The sequence below is a fragment of the Anomaloglossus baeobatrachus genome, chromosome 4 (genome assembly GCF_048569485.1).
Source record: "Anomaloglossus baeobatrachus isolate aAnoBae1 chromosome 4, aAnoBae1.hap1, whole genome shotgun sequence".
Classification (NCBI taxonomy): Eukaryota; Metazoa; Chordata; class Amphibia; order Anura; family Aromobatidae; genus Anomaloglossus; species Anomaloglossus baeobatrachus.
In genome coordinates, this window is record NC_134356.1 from 233,642,667 (window position 1) to 233,664,351 (window position 21,685).

At 44.3% G+C, this 21,685-nt stretch overlaps 1 protein-coding gene across 2 annotated transcripts in view; it reads left to right on the top strand.

Moving 5' to 3' along the window:
- CFAP54 (cilia and flagella associated protein 54) overlaps positions 1 to 21,685 on the top strand; it is a 680,590-nt gene that overhangs the window by 389,722 nt on the left and 269,183 nt on the right. For both annotated transcript variants that reach the window (XM_075344744.1, XM_075344743.1), the window contains exons 38-40: positions 1,724 to 1,947; positions 2,091 to 2,226; positions 15,536 to 15,644. In XM_075344744.1, the coding sequence (XP_075200859.1) occupies positions 1,724 to 1,947; positions 2,091 to 2,226; positions 15,536 to 15,644 (469 nt within the window). The remainder of the gene's footprint in view (positions 1 to 1,723; positions 1,948 to 2,090; positions 2,227 to 15,535; positions 15,645 to 21,685) is intronic.

The following is a 21,685-nucleotide window of genomic DNA, read 5'->3' on the forward strand; positions in this document are numbered from 1 at the left end:
ACTGACGTGTGAAACGGGCCTTAGTCATACATATCAAAAATTCCAAGTAACATCTTTATCAGCCTACAGCAATAAAAAATACTGGTGCATCAAGCACCCCCCCGTGTCCCTGCAGAAATTTCTGCAGGGATTTGACAGCACATATGCCCGTCAAATCGCTGCAGAAACACTGCATAATGAATGCAATGTTTCTGCAGAAGAAAAGACTATTTCATGCGCTCTGGATGCAGCTTCTCCCATAGACAGAGCAGGACCTGCATCCAAAGCGCATGAAAGAAATGACATGTTACTTCTTAGAACGCAGCGAACAAAATGTTGGCATCCAAATCGCTGCGTTCATAAAAGCATTGTGCGCACGTCTCGTGCACAATCTTCATAGATTGTGCTGGGGACGCAAGTCACATGCATTTACGCTGCAGTGCAATACGCAGCGTAAATGCATGAAATTCGGCAACGTGCGCATGAGCCCTAAGTCATGTTTATTGATATTTTAATTCTTTTTTACAGTAAAATCCAATTTAAAAATAATGATGTTTCATTGTGTTGCCATATTCTAAGGCGGGCTTTGCACGTTACGACATTGCAAACCGATGCTGCGATGTCGCACGCGATAGTCCCCGCCCCCGTCGCAGCAGCGATATCTTGGGATTCCTGGCGTAGCGAACATTATCGCTACGCCAGCTTCACATGCACTCACCTGTCCTGCGACGTCGCTCTGGCCGGCGTCCCGCCTCCTTCCTAAGGGGGCGGGTCATACAACGTCAGAGCGACGTCACACGGCAGACGGCCAATCAAAGCGGAGGGGCGGAGATGAGCAGGATGTAAACATCCCGCCCACCTTCTTCCTTCCGTATAGCCGCCGACGCCAGGTAAGGTGATGTTCCTCGCTCCTGCGGCTTCACACACAGCGATGTGTGCTGCCGCAGGAACGAGGAACAAATCGTACCTGTCGCGGCAGCGTAATTTTGAAAAAGTCGGAGCCTACACCAATGATACGATAACGACGCTTTTGCGCTCGTTAATCGTATCATCTAGGATTTACACACTACGATGTCGAAAGTGACGCCGGATGTGCGTCACTTTCGATTTGACCCCACCGACATCGCACATGCGATGTTGCAACGTGAAAAGCCGCCCTAAGAGCTGCAACTTTTTCAGTTCACGGGCTTATTTTTATGCGTGACAAACTGTTGTATTTATTGGTAACATTTTGGGATTTGTGAGCCTTTTTGTTTTTTATGCTTTTTTTAGTGAAATGATCTACAATTCTGACTTCTTCCCCCCCCCCCTTTTTTATGCTGTTTACTGAGCACTATAAATTGCATGCTCATTAGGACGAATCGTTAGACACTTTCCCACAATAAAACCCCATAAAAAATAACAAATAATAAGTAACTTTTATAGTTCATGCCAAATGTGTGTATTTTTTCCCAATAATTAAGGGCTTAAAAGAAAAAAGTGCTATTTACATTTTACATGATTATATTTATATTCTTGATCATTTTATTTTTACTTTGCTGACGTGACACACACCTATGTTATGTCACAACATTCACTTTCGATTTTTCCGCGCACATTACAGAACAGAAAGGCTTAATTCTTTGCGCAGATGAGTAAATAGAATCTTGTATAAGTTATTGCCTCTGTAGTAATTTACTGATTAGTTAGCCCTTAATGTGTATTGGGCCAATTAATAACATAATATTGTCATTTCCATTCTCAGGTCATTGATGACAATGGAAAGTTTAGTGTCCCAAGCTGCATGGGTGACATTGCTGATGAAGAGGGTGGATCTAGCCTAAAGTTTGAGTACCCCTTTGATGACGTGACTGTAATTGACAGGCGTTGGATATGTGATATAGTCATGAAAGCCATAGAAGTGTTGTACTTAGTGAAGAGATGGGGAGCATTGGTGCATATAGCCGTGCAATTCAATATTCTCTCTCAGTAAGTACATTTGCGCTTATATGAACTATGGATTCCAATAGGTCTCATAATAAAGTAATGAAACTCAGGGCGTGTAATTTAGTGTACGTATTAACGTCTAATTGCCTATAATCAAATATTAATATACTGTTCTCTTATTACAGTGAGAGGTTTACTGAACAAGTCACACCACTGTTGGTTCATGCTCAGAGAATGCTGTCTGGTAGAATATTTCACAAAAAAGGAACTCATTTTTCTCAAACAAATTGCTATGAAGCCATTCAGGAAAATGATGAAAAGGTCAGTGACTGAAAGCTATTCGCTGTATGTTAATGCATCTAAGAGTACGTGCTCACGATCCAGATGGGGGAGCGTCCTGGATGCAGCGCTTTTTCCCTTGCAGAGACACTAGTGTCCTGTGTGGGAGAACGCGCTGTACGTGCACACGATCAGGATTATAGACACAGTGTATTTTCACTGTATTCTCCTGCTTAGAACACTCGCGTCTCCACAAGAATGAATTGCCATGCTGCGGCTCGGGAAGCTGAGCACATTAAAGAATCACAGTGTGCAGGAGATTTCTATAAATCACATCCACTGCTCTTCTACTGTACAACTGTTTTGAACGCAGCAAAAACACTTTATGTCCAAAACAGTGATAGCAATGATCATGTGCATGAGCCCTAAGAGTCTGCTTTGCCATATTCTGAAATGTGCGGGGTAGTGATGGGAGAATCAATTTGTAGGACTCCGGTCCATAAACCAGGTCAGTATTCTGTGATCGTTTTAGTCCTTTAAATCTCCTTACCTCCCGACATTCCCGGCTCTATTTTTGATTAGCCGTGCTGTGCGATATTGTGTGTGTGTGTGTGTGTGTGTGTGTGTGTGTGTGTTACGCTGCAATGATAACGTTGTGCCAGCTCAGTCCTGTTAGGAGGTAAGGGGACTCACAGGACTCCCATCCAGTAGTCGCAGATTATTGACCTGGTAATGGATTGGAGTCCTGCTAATCGATTCTCTCATGTCTAGTTTGGGGTACACATTAGCATACAATGCATGGACCATTACTGTATTCGTATTAGTTTTCCACTCTAATTTCACCACATTGTGGACCAAATTATATTAAAGCTGGCAGGCAGTGTTTGGTCATGAGCCTTAAGCCGGTGTCCCACTTGCGATTGCCTCACGTGTATCACACTCTCTTCACATTAGCGGATCGGTTGCATGCATCGCTATGCAGCCAACCCGCTCCTGTGAGCAGAGTGTGAGTCCGTGACGGGTGATGCACCGCAAATCTTGCGCGAGATACACGTGAGCCAATCGCAAGTGGGACACCCGCTTAACACGAATTCCCACCTTTTTGCATATGATTGGGCCAGTGCAAAAGCACAAAAAGTTGCCTTTTTTGTAGAAATGTGGTGGGAGAAAAAATCTGAGCCTTTTTCATTGTCAATAAAAATCTTACTCATGGTTTTTACTGGTTTGATTCAATATTGCAACATAAAAAGCTGTTGGAATACATGGCCTAAGACAGTTCTGTGTGCAGTCCTTAGAGCAGGGTAGGCATCCGATGGAGCAGGTGTGGCTGGATCAATATCCTCAGTAATGACTAGCTGCAATTTAGTAGTCTCAACAATAAAAGGAAATGATAGCCCTCCTGTAAAAATGTATTTCAGATGGATACCCCACAGTAATGCCTGTATATTATTACCGTACCAAAAACTCTTTCTTTATCGTTATTCCTTTGGGAGACCCATACCATGGGTGTTTAGCTTCTACCTCCGGAGGACACACAAAGTACTACACTTAAAAGTGTAGCTCCTCCCTCTGAGCTTATACACCCCCTGGTAGCCAGTCCTAGCCAGTTTTATTGCTTTGTGTCAGGAGGCATACATCCACACATGCATTCTCATCTGATTTGTTTGACTTTTGGAAAGAGTTTGAAGAAAAGCGGGTCCATGTCTGGTCTCCCGGCATGTCCCTTCTCACCCCACTGTGTCGGCGGTGTTGTTAAGGTTGATTTACAAGGCTGCAGCCTTACATGCCGCGCTCCTTCACCATCCCTTCTGGGCTCTGGCTTGAAGTGGGAGCCAGCACGGTCTCCATGCCTGGCAGGAGTCCGGTCTCCATCCACAGCCCCTTGAGGATTCTGTTGGACCGGAGCACTCATCCCCAGGGACATGGCCCTGCGTCTCAGCAGCTAAGTACCTGAGACGTTTATGTTGGGGGTCCCGGTTCTTTATTGTAAGGGGAGAGTATGCTGTATGTGATTGTTTTAACTTTTCCGGCGGATTCTCTAGCTTTTGCCTGAGAACCGCGCCGATGGTGCCTGCTTGTCGGCCTCGCCGCTTAAATTTAGGCCCCGGCTTTGCCGGAGGCCTAGTTTCATTTTCCTGCCCTCGCATGTCACTCATGCAGAGGGACAGGTTCGGCCCCTCCCGGCGGCCGTTCTACACAGGGGAGGGACACTCCCCACTGCTGGGGTGTCCCTCCTTCCCTGCAGGTCTCTATAGCCCTCCAGTTCCCGCTCTTTTATAGGAATGCCCCCTAGTCATTTCTCAGGCAGAGTTCACTCTGCTCTGGGACATCCTGCATTCTGCATCTCTGCTGAGGTGCTGCGACTGGGGGACCAGGCTTCGGGATCTGGAGGGCACACAGCACCACGCTCAGCGGTCTGGTAAGCCACAGCCGGTCTCCGGTTGTGGACCTCTGTATACCAGCAGCATGTCTCACACAAGGAGCAAGGCCCAGTGGTCTCTCAGGCTGCTGCTGCACCTGTTATTGAACCCCCGGCCTGGGTAGAGTCCTTTTCTAGGTCCATATCCCAGTCATTTGCTGAGTCCATGGGACTTTTGTCCAGGACTTTGATGAATATGCATCAGCCCCCCTCACAGGGTGCCTCTAATACTCTTGACAGAGGACTCCTATCCTCTGACCTCCGTCCATCAGAGCTCACGGAGCATTCATCATCTGATCCCAGACCCCGTCCTTCTAAGAGAAGGCGCAGGGTTTCCACCCCCTCCCCATCCCACGGCTCTGTCTCAAGAGCTGACTCTCAAGATGAGGAGGATGCCCTCACTGGGGGCTCGGAGGCTATGTATCCCATCGATTTCTCTGAGGGTGACTCAGATCTTAGTGATTTGATTGCTTCTATTAATTCTGTGCTGGATCTCAATCCGCCAGTGTCAGAAAAGCAACTTTCTTTGGCAGAAAAACATCAGTTTACCTCGCCTAAGAGAGTGAAGAGTGTGTTCTTTAACCACTCCAGTTTTCAGACCGCTGTGACCAAACCCAGGGCCTGCCCTGACAAACGCTTTCCAAAGCGTGGTTCTGATGACCGGTTTCCATTTCCACCTGAGGTGGTCAATGAGTGGTCTCACTCCCCAAAGGTAGACCCTCCGGTGTCTAGGCTATCAGCCCGGACCGTTGTGTCGGTGGCTGACGGCACCTTACTTAAGGATTCCACTGACCTCAGATTGACCTTCTGGCCAAATCTGTGTATGAAGCTGCGGGGGCCGCGTTTTCCCTGTCTTTTGCAGCAGTGTGGGCTCTCAAAGCCATCTCTGCTTCTCTAGAGGAGATGCATTCCCTCACCAAGGAATCTATGCCTGAGATGGTTACCTTAACTGCTCAGGCTTCAGCCTTTTCATCTTATGTCATGTCTGCCATGCTAGAGGCTCCTCACCGCACTGCGGTGGCTTCAGCTAATTCTCTTGTTATCCGCAGGATTTTGTGACTTCGAGAGTGGAAGGCAGATGCTTCTTCCAAGAAGTTTCTTGCTGGGATCCCTTTTGCTGGTTCACGGCTGTTTGGTGAACAGCTGGATGAAATCATTAAAGAAGCTACTGGCGGGAAGAGTACTTCCATGCCACAAACCAAGACCAGGAAACCCGCTCAGGGTAGGAATCAATCGAGGTTTCGTTCCTTTCGTTCCTCCAACTGGTCATCCTCTAAGCCTTCCGCCTCGTCCGCTAACTCAGCCAAGGATCAGAAATCCAACTGGCGCCCAAAAGCGCGTCCGCAGAAGACCGCAGGAGGTTCTGCCACTAAGGCAGCTTCCTCATGACTCTCGGCCCGCTCCAGCCACGTCCTTAGTCGGTGGCAGGCTCTCCCACTTTGGCGACGCTTGGTTAAAGCAAGTCTCCGATCAGTGGGTGAGAGACATCATATCTCATGGCTACAGGATAGAATTCTCTTCCAGCCCTCCAAACAGATTTTTTTCTCTCAACTCCCCCCTGCTCCAAGGCCGCCGCCTTCTCACAGGCCGTGGCGTCCTTGCAGGCAAACGGAGTGATTGTCCCAGTTCCCGCTCAGGAACGGCTCAGAGGTTTTTACTCAAATCTCTTCCTAGTTCCAAAAAAGGACGGTACCTTCCGGCCCATCCTGGATCTCAAGCTTCTCAACAAGCATGTCCGGGTGCGGCATTTTCGCATGGAGTCTCTGCGATCAGTCATTGCCTCTATGACCCAAGGGGAGTTCCTGGCGTCCATCGACATCAGAGATGCCTATCTACATGTGCCAATCGCAGTGTCACATCAGCGTTGGTTACGTTTTGTGATAGGAGAGGATCATTTCCAATTCATATCTCTCCCCTTCGGGTTAGCCACGGCCCCTCGGGTATTCACCAAGGTCATGGCGGCAGTGATTGCGGTCCTGCACCTCCAGGGGTTAGCAGTGCTTCCTTATCTGGACGACCTTCTGGTCAAGGGTACATCCAGCGCAGACTGTCAGCGGAGTGTTTCGCTCACTCTCGCCACCCTAGCCCAATTCGGGTGGATTGTCAATCTTCCCAAATCCATTCTGACTCCGACCCAGAGTCTCACGTACCTAGGGATGCAGTTCGAGACTTTGCCGGCACTTGTGAAGTTGCCCTTAATCAAACAGCAGTCTCTCCGGCTAGCGGTGCGCTCTCTCCTGAGGCCCCGCCGTTATTCCCTCAGGCGCCTGATGCAGGTGCTGGGTCAAATGGTGGCCTCCATGGAGGCGGTTCCCTTTGCCCAGTTCCATCTGCGTCCTCTGCAGCTGGACATTCTCCGCTGTTGGGACAAGCGGCCTTCCTCCTTACAGAGGTTAGTGGCTCTGTCGCCACGGACCAGGAGCTCTCTTCAGTGGTGGCTTCGACCCCTCTCCCTGTCCCAAGGGCGCTCCTTCCTGACTCCGTCCTGGGTGATTCTCACCACGGATGCCAGCCTTTCCGGCTGGGGAGCGGTACATCTCCACCACAGAGCACAGGGCACTTGGACTCCGTCCGAGTTAGCCCTTTCAATCAATGTGCTGGAAACCAGAGCTGTGCTTCTAGCTCTCCTAGCCTTTCACCACCTGTTGGCGGGCAGGCACATTCGAGTCCAGTCAGACAACGCGACAGCGGTTGCCTACATAAATCACCAAGGCGGGACACGCAGCCGCCTGGCAATGTTGGAGGTCCAACGCATTCTTCAATGGGTGGAGGACTCCAAGTCCACCATATCCGCAGTCCACATCCCTGGCGTAGAAAACTGGGAGGCAGATTATCTCAGCCGTCAATCCGTGGACGGTGGCGAGTGGTCCCTGCACCCTGCAGTGTTTCAGTCAATCTGCCGCAAGTGGGGCACTCCGGACGTGGACCTAATGGCATCCCGTCACAACAACAGGGTTCCGGTTTACGTGGCTCGCTCCCACGATCCTCAGGCCTTCGCCGCGGACGCTCTGGTTCAAGACTGGTCCCAGTTTCGTCTGTCCTACGTGTTTCCCCCTCTAGCTCTCTTGCCCAGAGTCCTGCGCAAGATCAGAATGGAGGGCCGTCGAGTCATCCTCATTGCACCGGACTGGCCCAGGCGAGCTTGGTATCTGGACCTGCTCCAACTGTCCGTGGAGATGCCGTGGCATCTTCCAGACCGTCCAGACCTGCTCTCGCAAGGTCCGTTTTTCCGCCCGAATTCTGCGGCACTCAAATTGACGGCGTGGCTCTTGAGTCCTGGATTTTGACGGCTTCTGGTATTCCTCCTGAAGTCATCTCCACTATGACTCGGGCCCTTAGGTCTTCCTCCGTCAAGATCTATCACAGGACTTGGAAAAGTTTCCTGTCCTGGTGTCGCTCTTCCGGCCATTCTCCTTGGCCATTCTCGTTGCCGACCCTTCTGTCTTTTTTACAGTCCGGTCTTCAGCTAGGACTGTCCCTCAACTCTCTCAAGGGACAAGTCTCAGCTCTATCAGTGCTGTTCCAGCCCGGCTGGCTCAGGTCCGCACCTTCATGCAAGGTGCGTCTCACATCATTCCGCCTTATCGGCGGCCCTTGGATCCCTGGGACCTTAACTTGGTCCTCACGGTATTGCAGAAACCCCCTTTTGAGCCCCTTAGGGAGGTTTCTTTGTATCGTCTTTCTCAAAAGGTGGCCTTTCTAGTTGCCATAACTTCTCTCAGGAGAGTCTCTGATTTGGCTGCGCTCTCCTCGGAGTCACTTTTTTTGTTTTTTCACCAAGACAAGGTAGTTCTCCGTCCGACCCCGGACTTTCTTCCTAAGGTGGTCTCTCCCTTCCACCTTAACCAGGATATTTCCTTGCCTTCCTTCTGTCCGGCCCCTGTTCATCGCTTTGAGAAAGCGCTGCATACTCTAGATCTGGTGCGTGCTCTCCGGATTTATGTGTCTCGCACCGCTGCGCTTAGGCGGTGCACCTCTCTTTTTGTGCTAACCACAGGGCGGCGCAAGGGTCTCTCTGCTTCTAAGCCGACCTTGGCCCGTTGGATTAGATCGACCATTTCGGACGCCTACCAGAGTACTCAGGTGCCTCCCCCGCCGGGGATCAAAGCACACTCGACCAGAGCTGTCGGTGCCTCTTAGGCTTTTAGGCACCAGGCTACGGCTCAACAAGTCTGTCAGGCTGCCACTTGGACTAGCCTGCATACCTTTTCGAAGCACTACCAAGTGCATGCTCATGCTTCGGCAGATGCGAGCTTGGGCAGACGCATCCTTCAGGCGGCTGTCGCCCACTTGTGAAGTTAGGCTCCGCCTACTTCTTAGTTTTTCTGTTTATTCCCACCCAGGGACAGCTTTGGAACGTCCCATGGTCTGGGTCTCCCAAAGGAACGATAAAGAAAAAGAGAATTTTGTTACTTACCGTAAATTCTTTTTCTTATAGTTCCGTATTGGGAGACCCAGCTCCCTCCCTGTTGCCTGTTGGCAATTTTCTTGTTCCGTGTGTTATCACCGGCTGTTGTCGTGGACAGAGTCTCCGGGTGTTCCGGTTCTTACTCGGTTCTACTTGTGGGTGGCTATTCTCCTTCAGCTTTTGCACTAAACTGGCTAGGACTGGCTACCAGGGGGTGTATAAGCTCAGAGGGAGGAGCTACACTTTTAAGTGTAGTACTTTGTGTGTCCTCCGGAGGCAGAAGCTAAACACCCATGGTATGGGTCTCCCAATACGGAACTATAAGAAAAAGAATTTACGGTAAGTAACAAAATTCTATTTTTTAGTCACATTGTCCTCATTATATCCCCCCAAATGTGCAGGGGTTCACTTTTATCGTCATGTATCAATATTACATATCATCAAGCTCCTGTCTTAACAATGTTGTGCCCGGGGACAAACTGTATGCTTATTATGCCTACCATATCTTAAAGCCTACTTTATTGTGTGATAATAGCTGCATAAATGGCAGTGGTGTATGAAATGTTGTAAACTTTTTAGAATTTACCATATTTCTGCATACATTTTACCTAAAAATACATCAAATCTTCACACAGGCCCTAAAAGATAAAAAAGCTAAAAGAAAATCAAATGAAACGAGTCAAAAATATTCAATATTACATCTGTAATTGGACAAATTGAACCTTTAAAATTAGTAGATAATTTCAAGGTATAATTATAGTGGTGTTTTCAATCAATAGGGTAATAATCAGGTATGAGTGGGTAATCTGTTTTATTTAAAGTACTACTCCAGTGGTTTTTTTTTTATTTCACTGTTGGCATGATGCTTTAAATTCAAGTCACCTAGCCCTTGTCCTATACTCTCCTTCCAGTGGCATAATCTTTTTTCAGCGTCGCTTCAGCTGGTTTGCTGTGATTTGTGACCTGTCGGCATGTCCCATGTTTCATGGAGTGCATTGGAGGTCTCAATTCAAGACAAGTCTATGAACCCCTCATTCTGGCCTCATTCTGTATCTCATAGACTTGCATTGAGAGCTTGTGATGTAACTTCTGATTTACAGCTAGTCAGAAGTTATAGTCACAAGATGGCGCCACAGGACCAGAGTGGTGTCAGTAGAAGGTGAAACCGCCTGAAGGTGAGTATATGAGAGGGGGCAGGGAGTTAGATTCAAAGCTCCACCCCAGCACTGAAAAAAAACAACCCGCTGGAGTGGTGCTTAAAAGAACAAGAATCTGTCAGTGTCAGATCTTCACAATATATTTCTTGAAGTGAATTATGACATGAATAAAAGAGATTTTTAAAGACCTCAGAAAAAAAATTGTTGATGCTCAGTGGGCTTGAATATATTACAAGACTATCTCAAAAAGAGATTGGACTTTACTAATCCACAATCAGACAGATTATGTACAGAGGTAATTCTAAACCATTATTACCCTCCCAAGGAGTGATTGATCAACAAAAATCACTCCAAAAACAAGGTAAATAATAGTCTGTTAGTTAACAAAAGATCCCAAGGTTTCTTACGAGCAACTAAAGGCTTTTCTCACATTTGCTGAAGATAACCTTAAAAAACAATGGAGTGCATGGCAGAACTTCAAGGAGAAAACCTCTCTGCAGTTTGCTAAAGATCACTTGGACAACCCAGAAGGCTTCTGAAACAATGTTTTTGTAGGACGAGACCATTGTGGAGCTTTTGGGATTAAATGGAAAGCCTTATGTTTGAAGAAAGAAACACACTGGTTTAAAGCATTAAAACCTCATACTATGTATGAAACACGGTCTCATCGGAATCCTGGTTTGGGTCTTTTTGCTGCATCTGAGGCTGAATATTTTGCCATAATTCATGGAGCATTGAATTTGGAATTTTCTCAGCATATTCTAAAGGAAACCGTCACAACATCTGCCCATGAACTGAATTTCAAGAGATTGTTGGTCATACAGTAAGCATACAAGTTATTCTACAAAAGAAGGGTTAAAGAAGAAGATTTTTTTTGGAATAGCTAAGTCAAAGTCCTGACCTTAATCCTTTAGAAGTGTTGTGTAAGGACCTGATGTGAGCAGTTCATGGAGAAAACCATACAATATATCAGAGTTGCAGCTGTTTTATAGGAGGAACGAGCTAAAATTCCTCTTAGCTGATGTGCAGGACAACAATTGTATGAAACATTTAGATAAAGTATACGATCTCTACACGATGGTCACACCAGAAACTGAAAGCAGAGGTTCATATAATTTTGCCACTGCCAAACATGCCATATTGAATCATTTTCTTGAGTTAACAAATATTTTTTGTTTTTCACTTTTATGATGTACCGTACTTGTCTTTTTATTTATGGAAAATGCTAAAGGGTTCACAAAAAGTTGTCAGCATTATTGTGCATAGACATTTTCTTTTAAGTTTTAAGTGTTGTTATTTTAGTGAAGTGGAGAATTTAATGATAGTACTTGCTCAGTATGGATTGTAGTTTAAAGGGTTTTTTTTTGTTCATCACCAATGTGAAGACTTAGTCACTTATATGTTCGGTCTGTACAGGTTTATGCTGCCATTCTAATCTAAAGCTCAATAATTGGTCATGTTAGTCATACTTCCCATTAAGCTGTTGTAAGTGTTGTGCTTTACGCTCAAAGTGCACTTCAATCCGGCACGGAGAAAAGTATTAGTGTTTGTGCATGGCTACAATTTACTGTATATTAAATGATTGCAGTACTATACCTTGAGTAGATTAAAAGATTGTCCACTTTGGTGTATTAGTGCTATAAGAAATATGGAGTACTGCCAATATGTGTGGAGCGCTCATTATTTTAGATTGGATAGTAGCTACCTATAAGTAAGACTTTTGCATGAACAATAGTCTGAACGTCTATTAAATTTTTCACAATGATCACTTTTAGCTACTTAACTGAATTCTCTGTTGAAGGCCATGTTCCCATGAAAATGCTGCATTTTTGTTCCTTCTGCATATGCTTCTATAGGTGCCTGCACCAAAGCAATCTGATTATTGCATTCTTGCTGTGTTTTTATACATTATTCCCTTTTTTTTAGTTCAATTTTTTAGATAGCAAAAACACATAAAAAACAATACAGTTCAACAACATCCTTAAGCACATACTGTAGTGGGCTTGAGTTTTCATGAAATCACATCCACTTTGGTTGTCCTCTACTTTTATATTAATGGCCTATCCCTTGGCTAGGATAAGTGTGTGGAGACACGAGGGTCAGTCGATGTTCTCGTCCGCTGGCTTGGCTTTTTTTTATAACTATTCCATGGTCTAGGACTCATCCCAATGAACTCTCGCACTTCTTCCCCATGGGCAAAACACTACTCAGACAACACAGGGTGAGTGAACCACACCTTGGTAAGACTTTATTGGTTCACCAACAGGCAAAAACATATTGGATATTTCCTGCAAGAACACAAAATGGAACAAGCAACAGAGTCTCACCCTTCCGCTGGCCCACAAGGGATTAGAGTCTTTGTGATTTCGGAGCTTCCAGGGCCAACCATCCCAGTCCAGCAGCATCCTGCTTTTGGCAGGCACCTACTGAGAAGAGATAGCTGCAAGCTTAGGAAGCAGTTCTGTGAACAGTCAGCTGAAACCGTTGATCCTAAATTGAAATCCTGTAGAATATCCGACGTGAACCAGTTCTGTGTTTCCTTAGTCAATACCATAGCTCCAGAACTGAGATGATGAAGAATTATTTTTAGTGACAGAAGCAAGGCCCTTTTTTAGCTCTTCATTCTCAATTCAGTGCATTGTCTTACAGGTTTGGTGAGAGATAGCTGTTCTCTCATTGGTTACAAGTTCAATCTGACTGCATAATTTTCCTTTGAACCATGCAGTCAGAAGGGCTGATGCAGTATACATTTACAGACAATAAGGCACTAATCAGTGGAGAAAGAGACAATGGTTAACTTCTCTTGCTTTAACAAAAAATAGAACCCATACATCTGGCCTAATTAAGAATAATTCACCCCACACAAGTAGCCAAATGCTGAGTCATCACAAATTCATCAATGTCTGATCGGCTGGGGTCTGACACCCCGCACCCCCACTGAGCAGCTGTTTCTGCTGCCGGCGGCAGGAGCAGGCAGCTGGACATGCTCAGTTCCGGAGCTGCCCTGTCAACTAATAGCAGCTGTAGCCGGGTACTGCACATACGCCTCCTAGTCAAATCAATAAGAGACAGATGTGCAGTACTTGGCCACGACTGCTATCAGTTGACAGGGCAGCTCCAGAACTAAGCATTTCCAGCCACATGTTGCCACTGCCAACACAAAGAACAGCAGATCATCAGGGGTGTGGGGTATCGGTTCCTTGCCGATCAGACATTGATGACCTATCCTAACAATAGACCATAAATCTAAAAGTAGTGACCAACCTCTTTAAACTTTAAATGGTGCAGATTCTCCGCACAAAAAACACACTGGAAAATAAGCGCAGCTTTTTTGTTGGAATATATCCTCATTCAGTTCCATTCTATATGTACTATTAGCATGGATTACATACTGATTTATAAGCTCTGTGACTTTCTCTAGTTTTACTAGATGTGTCTAGGCTCCAGAATGTCAAATATTTATGGAAGTGGATATGCCATAAAATTCTAAAATGAGCTTTTTACCCTTTTAATAATTAGTATTAGGAAATGCACTGAGCGTCATGTATCAAAACAGCTTTATTGCGTAGTGGGAAGTTCATACGGAGCAGATTTGTTGCAGAAACTTCTTCTACTGTTGCAATTACATGAATCGGGTTTTGTCTGATGATGTTGCATTTGTCCTATCTGCTGCGGGCCAGAACAAAATCACTGCCTGTCTACAAAATGTTAATAAAGTTCATCAGATTCTCATTCAGTCAGAGAAAATATATGTCGGCCTAAAATTGCTAGTTGCTAATATAATGAAGTATTTAAATACATTTAGCCATTTGTTGCATAAAGCCCAGCTGCTTCACGGCTGTGCGATTAGCGCTGCCATGATTTCTGTTATACATGTCCCATTTATGCCACATTAGGGTAATGCAAACAGCAGCAGTGTGATACTATGTTTCAACCTCATTACACCTCATTTGTCTGCAGATAACACTTGACTTGGGATATAGATATTATAAAATATATTCACGATTCATCAAAGCTTTAACACTAGAATTCTGATGTAAAAAGATTTGAAAAGTCACAACAACATATTGGCGCAAGAAAGGGGTTACCTCAATACCAAAGCTAGGAACATGTGAGTTAAAGTGATTTCATGTCATTTTTGCCCAGCTACCACAGAGTGGGCAGAACTGGGGTGAAATGGGGGCATGGCAACACCCACTCATAAAATTCACGATTCCTTATGCTACAGATCTTACTCCAGTCCACAACTGGAGTCAAGTTTGTGGTGAGGCAGTCTCCACTTGTCAAACGCTTCTGATTCACTAAGAGGTGTGCGCCTCTTAATGAATCCAGAGAGTTAGACTCCAGCCCCTCAACTAGACCTGCTTGAAAAATGCCAGTCTTGAAGCATCATCACCATTGACTTTGACAAGGTGAGAGATTTCTAGGTGAGAGCATTCCATCTCAGGTTTCCAACTGATGCCAGACATGTCTTAAATTGGTTGTCCTTTACTAGGACAACCTCATCTAAAGTACTATATTATCTAGTGTAAAATAAAAGACTCCTATACCCATCTTCCATAATGTTGCAGTTCCAGTGATGTCAGCACCAGGTCTCCCAGGGATCACGTAACATTGATATGCGACATCAGCTTTGGGAGGCGACATAATGGTTTTTTTTATTTCACATTGAGGAATGTAATATAATTTGTCGGAGAAGTCAACAACCCATTTAAAAACTTTCTAATAGTAAAATCCAAACTAAAAAAAAAGATCCTACTGTGTTATGTACCCAGCTTTTCTGGATACCTATGTGGTTACAGACTATAAATAAAACCTTTGGGTAACCTTGCGCTCATTCCCCTTGCTCTATCCCATCTTTGTTCCCTGCTCGATAACCTACAACCATTATATTGTAGCCATTTCCAGTAATACAGTTAGTTTATATTTCCTTGCTCTCTCCTCGTTATCTGGGGAGCGTCATAGTCATTATCATCATCTTGTTTTAGGTTTATTATCTTATGTTGCATTTTCTTTTTTTTAATAACATGAATAGTATAGTAGGATATAAGAAATCTTTGTCACCACTGCCTTTCTGTCTTTGCTAAGGAAAACATATTACTTCCAATAACCTTTTCTTCAAGTTAACATAATAAGTACATAACACAGTTTTTCTATTTTGTTAGATTTCCCTGTAAAACATACATCGCACTTACGATAGTTTTACTAAGGGAGAAGATTAACATCAGTCTGTTTTCTCCCACACAGGATTATCTATAAAGCAACATCACTATTATGGTATTTGAAGAACTTGCACATCATAAATTGCTAAAAAGATTTGTTACCATAAGCCTTCAGAAATGTTCTCTGTTCTCGTTTGCTCTTTAGATGCATTGCAGAAATTACATCGGAAAACAACCGCACGTTGGCACAATCAGTAATAAAGTGAGGAACTCAGGAGCCGATATTGATCAGACAGGACACATTGTTCATTCGGGTCAGAGCTACATCTTTTTATGTGACACGTATTTGTATCCAAAGCAAATAAACCAGGCAATGTTCAGTCTAGATCACCGCAATGTTATGTGATGCAACCTATTTCAGAGGTAAACAGGTAGCGGTTTGACAGGTGGCGTGGCGTATTTGTTTGACACATTGGAATATAAATTAATTGATCAAATGTAAAAAGTATAAAATATCTGAAATTATCATTAAGTTCCTATCAGTTCTAAAACCTACTTCTAAGGGTATGTGCACACAACGTCTTTTTTAGGCGGAACCTGCCTGAAAAAGAGCTAAGAAAAAGAATGAACATAATGCACTGCAATGTCAAAACTGCTTGCTGTGCATATGATATTTCTTTTAGGCTGGAGTCACATTTGCGTGTATCTCGCGAGAGTCTCGCATTGCATCACCCGGCATGGCCTGATGCTCTCCGGACAGGAGCATCTCAGCTGCATAGAAATACATGCAACCGACCCGCTCCTTTCAGGAGAGTGTGCGGCCGTGCCGGATGATGCAATGCGAGACTCGCGCGAGATACGCGCAAGTGTGACTCCGGCCTTAGAGCTTCTTTTATCAGCTTCAGTCTTCGAAAGCAATGAGGTGGCTAAAAGAAGTGACCTGTTTATTCTTCTGGTGGCTACCATTTGGAATTTATTGACTGTTGATAGTTCAAATGCTCAAAAACAGACCTGAGCAGTAGAGCAGCCACAGAATGAAGGAAAACGTGCTGGAGAAGACGCTTCAGTGAACAGACCGCCAGTGTTTTTCTGAAATGTGTATGCCTTGAAAAACTCGGCAGGTCCTCCGGCATCTTAAAGATGTACATACCTTTAACTACAGTCCTGTTCAATGCCAGTGATGACCATTTACAGACCTCTTCTTTCACTATTTGCGTAATTACTTCCCTAATGATTTTTATATGTGACTCAGTCTATATGATAAATTAGGGAATACAGTTGTGAGTCTATGAGTGGATATATTACGGTAATTTATAGTAATACATTTACATCATTATCGTAAAATAACAGTTATTATGTTTTGTTTGCTGGCAGGCAAGTAAAAGGAGTGTTATATAACTTGTGCTTTGCAGTTCCAGGAGTTGCAGTGTAATCGATAGATAATAGAAAATAAAGCATTCTCACATTATCAGATACACTGATAAGGTTGCCCCTGCTGTGTCCTATGTAAGCCTTGTGCCTCACCATGTACAGGAGGCTGCAGGTCTGCTCTTGCTGCTTTTAGTGATTACCGTCCCTGACAGAAGTTCTGTCGCTTATCCATGTTATGTAAATAAAGGCTTATAACCTGACTTTAAATTCATCCATTGGTTTTATAAATTACTATTTTGAAAGCTGAAAGCCTCCCAAATTTGGTTTCGGTTATGAAAATAAAGTTGCTGCAAAGCTGAAATATTGATCATTTAATGAACACAGAAAGGTCAGACTTTGGCAAGACAAAAGTTTTGTCGCTCACAGAAAGTAATGTGAAATTCAAACAAATGATTAACTTCTAATACAGAGATATGTTGCATAACATTGGTGAATGAAGTTGTGGTGCTATTAGAGCCATATTTAATATTTTGTGTGACTTCCATGAGCTTGAAAGACTGCATCCATGCGGTTCAACAATAATTCATACAATTTATTGATGAAGTCATCAGGAATAGAAAATAATGCAGTCTTACATGCCTCCCAGAGTTCATCTAGATTCTTTGGTTTTGTCTTCCAAGCTTTCTCTTTCATCCTACCCCAAACATTCTCAATGATGTTCATGTCTGGTGACTGGGCTGGCCAGTCCTTGAGCACCTTGATCTTCTTTGCCAGGAGGAACTTTGTTGTAGAGATGGATGTATGAGATGGAGCACCATCCTGCTGCAGAATTCGACCCCTTTTATGATTGGGAATGTAAGAAGTAGCTAATATTTCTTGATATTTTAGGCTATTGATATTTCGCACACCCCCATACTGAATGTAGGGACCCCAGACCATGATCTTTCCACCACTAAACTTAACTTTTTTTCTGGGTGTGTTTTGGATCCATACAGGCTCCAGTCTGCAGTATTTGCAGCAGCTGTGGTGTAATTCAACTGAAAAGTCATCAGAGAAATCCACCTTCTGCCACTTTTCCAGTGTCCATCTGTTTAGCAGGCTATGGGACTTTTAATTGCCTTTTGTTTAGTGCTGGCTTCTGGGCACTGATTTGACCATGGAGGCCATTTAGAGACAGAATCCTACAAACTGTTCTAGTTGACACAGGAACTTGGGGTGACCAGGCCTGTTGGAGTTCTGCTGCAGTGGAAGAGGAGCTGGCTTTGGATTTTCTAATTAACAAACGTTCCTCCTGAGCAGTTGTCTTGCGGGGTCTGCCAGACCTGGGCTTGTCAAAAACATCTCCAGTCTCTTCAAATCTTTTTTTAATTCTTTGTACTTGACGCTGAGACACATTAATGGTGCCAGTCATCTCTGCAGTGGATCTGGTCTTCAGCCTCTTGATAATCAAGGCTTTGGTCGCAGGGTGGATTTTTGGCGTGTTGTCAGAGGTCAAGTTGCAGTTCAAGTGAAGGTCTGGGGTGCTGGGTTTCTTTTTTTACACACCCACTAATTAAGCAATCATTTAGTGAGCACAGGTGAGGATGTAAACTAGGATTGGGTACATTACATGACAAGGCGAGAAAACGTTTGTCTTACCAAAATCTGACCTTTCTGTGTTCATTAAATGATCAATATTTCAGCTTTGCAGCAACTTTATTTTCATAACCTAAACCAAATTTGGGTGTGCTTCAGCTTTCAAAATAGTAATTTATAAAACCAATGGATGAATTTAAAGTGATGTTATAAGCTTTTATTTACATAACATGGATAAGCGACAGAACTTCTGTCAGGGACTGTAGACAGAAGGACAGAAGATAAGTGAATATTCTCTACTGATGCCAGTGACAGGGCTATTCTATTGTTATGACATTACTCCTTTCTGCCTTTTCCTCTCATTTAAGCAGGGATGGTATTTCTTATAGCAGAGGACCTTTTCAGTTCACCCCAATAAATCACACTAGAACAATACAATGAACTCATCAGCCAGACTGTTATTTCACTTTACATGTGTGACCACTGAGCTCTTTGTAATGAGTTGGGGTGATTTATTAATGTGATTTCAAAGGTCTATTTATAGAATGGTAGAGTTGGAAGGGACCTCAAGGGCCATCGGGTCCAGCTCCCTGCGAGTGCAGGTTTCCTTATATGCCCATCCGCCCTGGACAATGGGGAGTGTAAAATGGACGCCAAATCCCACGGTGATGCATACTTGGCTTCCATGCCATAGTCTGAGTGCCTGCTCGTTCCTCTCATCCAATCAAACACATGTCTCATTATACACACCAGGTTATAACCCCGAACATCTGGGAAACTGAGACCTCCTTCCTCCGTTGACTTCATCAATGTTCGTAACTTTATTCTAGGTTTCCTTCCCCGCCATATAAAATCCGCATACGCTGACTTGAGCCTATTTACGTCCCTCAGTTTTAGCAATATCAGGATCGTCTGGAATGGGTACAACAGTCTAGGAAAGCTCATCATTTTTATCAGGTGGCTCCTTGCCAGTAGTGGTAGAGGCAGACCCTTCCATCCCTTTAGTTGTGCTATAATTTTCCTAATTAGTGGGCCATAATTCATCTCGTAAATTGATTCCACCGTTCTTCCTATATGAATTCCCAGGTATTTAAGTGATGTCTGTGCTATAGGAATGCCACATATACAACCATCTCTTGCATTCCCCCCTTTTAGGAACAGGATCTCACACTTTTTTTTATTCAATTTGAATCCTGAGACTAATCCAAATTTTTCAATTAGGGCTAGAGTCTGGCAAATCCACGTTAGGGTCCCCCATATATAGTATGACATCATCGGCAAAAAGTGCTGTCTTTATTTCAGTTCCCCTTACCTTAATCCCTTTAAAACTATTCGGGCCCTGCAGTATTCTTGACAATGGTTCAATGGCCAAGTTGAATAGAAGGGGAGATAGCGGGCAGTCTTGTCTTGTTCCCTTCATCAAAGGGAACATGTCTGATAAAAAACCTGGAGTGTGTATCCTAGCTCCCGAGTTAGCGTAAAGATTCCTAATGTAAAGCCTCATTTTGCCTACAATCCCTGTGGCCTCTAGTACTTTGTCCAGCCAGCTCCAATTTACATTGTCAAACGCTTTTTCTGCGTCGAGTGTAACTAGAGCAGGTCTTGCCCCCCTCTCTATCTGTTCCAATCTCACCGCATCCACCACTAGTATTGTCTTCCGGATATTAGTGACAGCATTTCTCCCTTTAATAAACCCTACCTGATGCTCTGTAATGATCCTTGGGAGAATCATGGCCAATCTATTAGCCATAATCTTAGATATTATTTTTAAATCCTGGTTTATAAGTGATATGGGTCTATAACTAGAGGGATCATCCAGGTCTTTAGTTCCCTTAGGGAGTAATTTGATATATGCTACATTTGAATTTTTAGGAATTTCCTCTCCTTCCAAAAATGCATTAAATACAGCAGTTAAATCCGGCGAGATCAGATCTCTCGTAGCTTTATAAAACTCGCTGTTAAAACCGTCGGGGCTTGGTGCCTTGTTGGTGTTAAGCTCCCCGATGGTTCTAGTCACCTCCTCAACTGTGATATCTGCATTTAGGTCACTCAGATCTTCCTCTGTTACGCTAGGCAAGTGCGCTTGTCTTAACCACTCTGCCTCGTCAATCATGTCATTGTTTCCTGGCCCATATAGTTTTCTATAAAAATGTCCCAGCAATTTATTAATTTCCTTAGGATCTGTGGTCACCTCCCCCCCTTTCTTTTTAGTTTGGAAATCACTGTCATTTTCCTGCTACCCCTTGCCAAATTTGCCAGCATCCTCCCCGCCTTGTTGCCAAATCTATGTAACTCTGCTTCCCTGTGCGACCAAAATAATTGTTCCTTTTTTTTGGCCCATTCATCGAACCCCCTTTTCGCCTCCAACCATCTGTCTTTCGTCGTGGGAGATCTATTAGCCAAATACTTTGTGTATGCTACCCGCACTGCTTCACTCTGGGCATTACAATTCTCATTGGTTTTCCTTTTGATCATGGCCGCATATCCAATCAGGCGACCCCTCAAGACCGCTTTTGCCGTTTCCCAGTACAGCACTGGGTTCCCTTTGTGTTCCTTGTTTTCCTCTGTGAATTCTCCCCACCACTCTCGTAATACCCTGTGGAAATTATCTTGTCTGAGAAGAAACGATGGAAATCTCCATATGATATCTGTACCTCTCTTGAACTTCTCTCTGATACCCAATCTCACCGGACTATGATCAGATATCACCATGTTTTCTATCACACATTCTTGTGCCCCATAAACTAGGCCTTGAGAAATCCAAAATTGATCAATACACGACCAGCTATCATGAGGATGCGAGAAGTGTGTATATTCTCTATCATGCGGGTGAGCTAATCTCCAGATGTCCTTCAAACCCACGTCTTCTAATGTCACATCCCTATGTTCCAGCCTTCTGTCCACATCCTCTGTCCTCTCCTTCCCCCTCCTCCTGTCTTCAGCTGAGTCTGGAACTGTGTTAAAATCACCTCCTACTATGATGTTGGTCTCCCCATCTGCTAGTATGTTGGCCTTTTTGCCATCATGAAATATGCTCTGTTGGGAGTGTGGACCGTAAACATTATAGATACTTAATTTACCCGCTGGACTGATGATTGTTAAATGTTGCCACCGTCCCTGGTCGTCTGCCTCGTGTGTCACTACTTCATGGCTGAGCTGTTTATGTATTAGAATCATTGTCCCCGCTTTCCTACCTTGTGCCTCTGCCCCATATACAGTACCCACCCAGTATTTCTTCATGCGGAAAAAGTCCTCCTTCCTCAAATGCGTTTCCTGTAATAATGCAATATCTGTTTTTAGTCTTTTCAGATGTCTTAGTATCATTGCTCGTTTGTTAGGAGATCTCAAGCCTTTCACATTCCAAGTAGTTATTTGTACCATATTTGCCTTTGTATTTTGCTCTTACTAC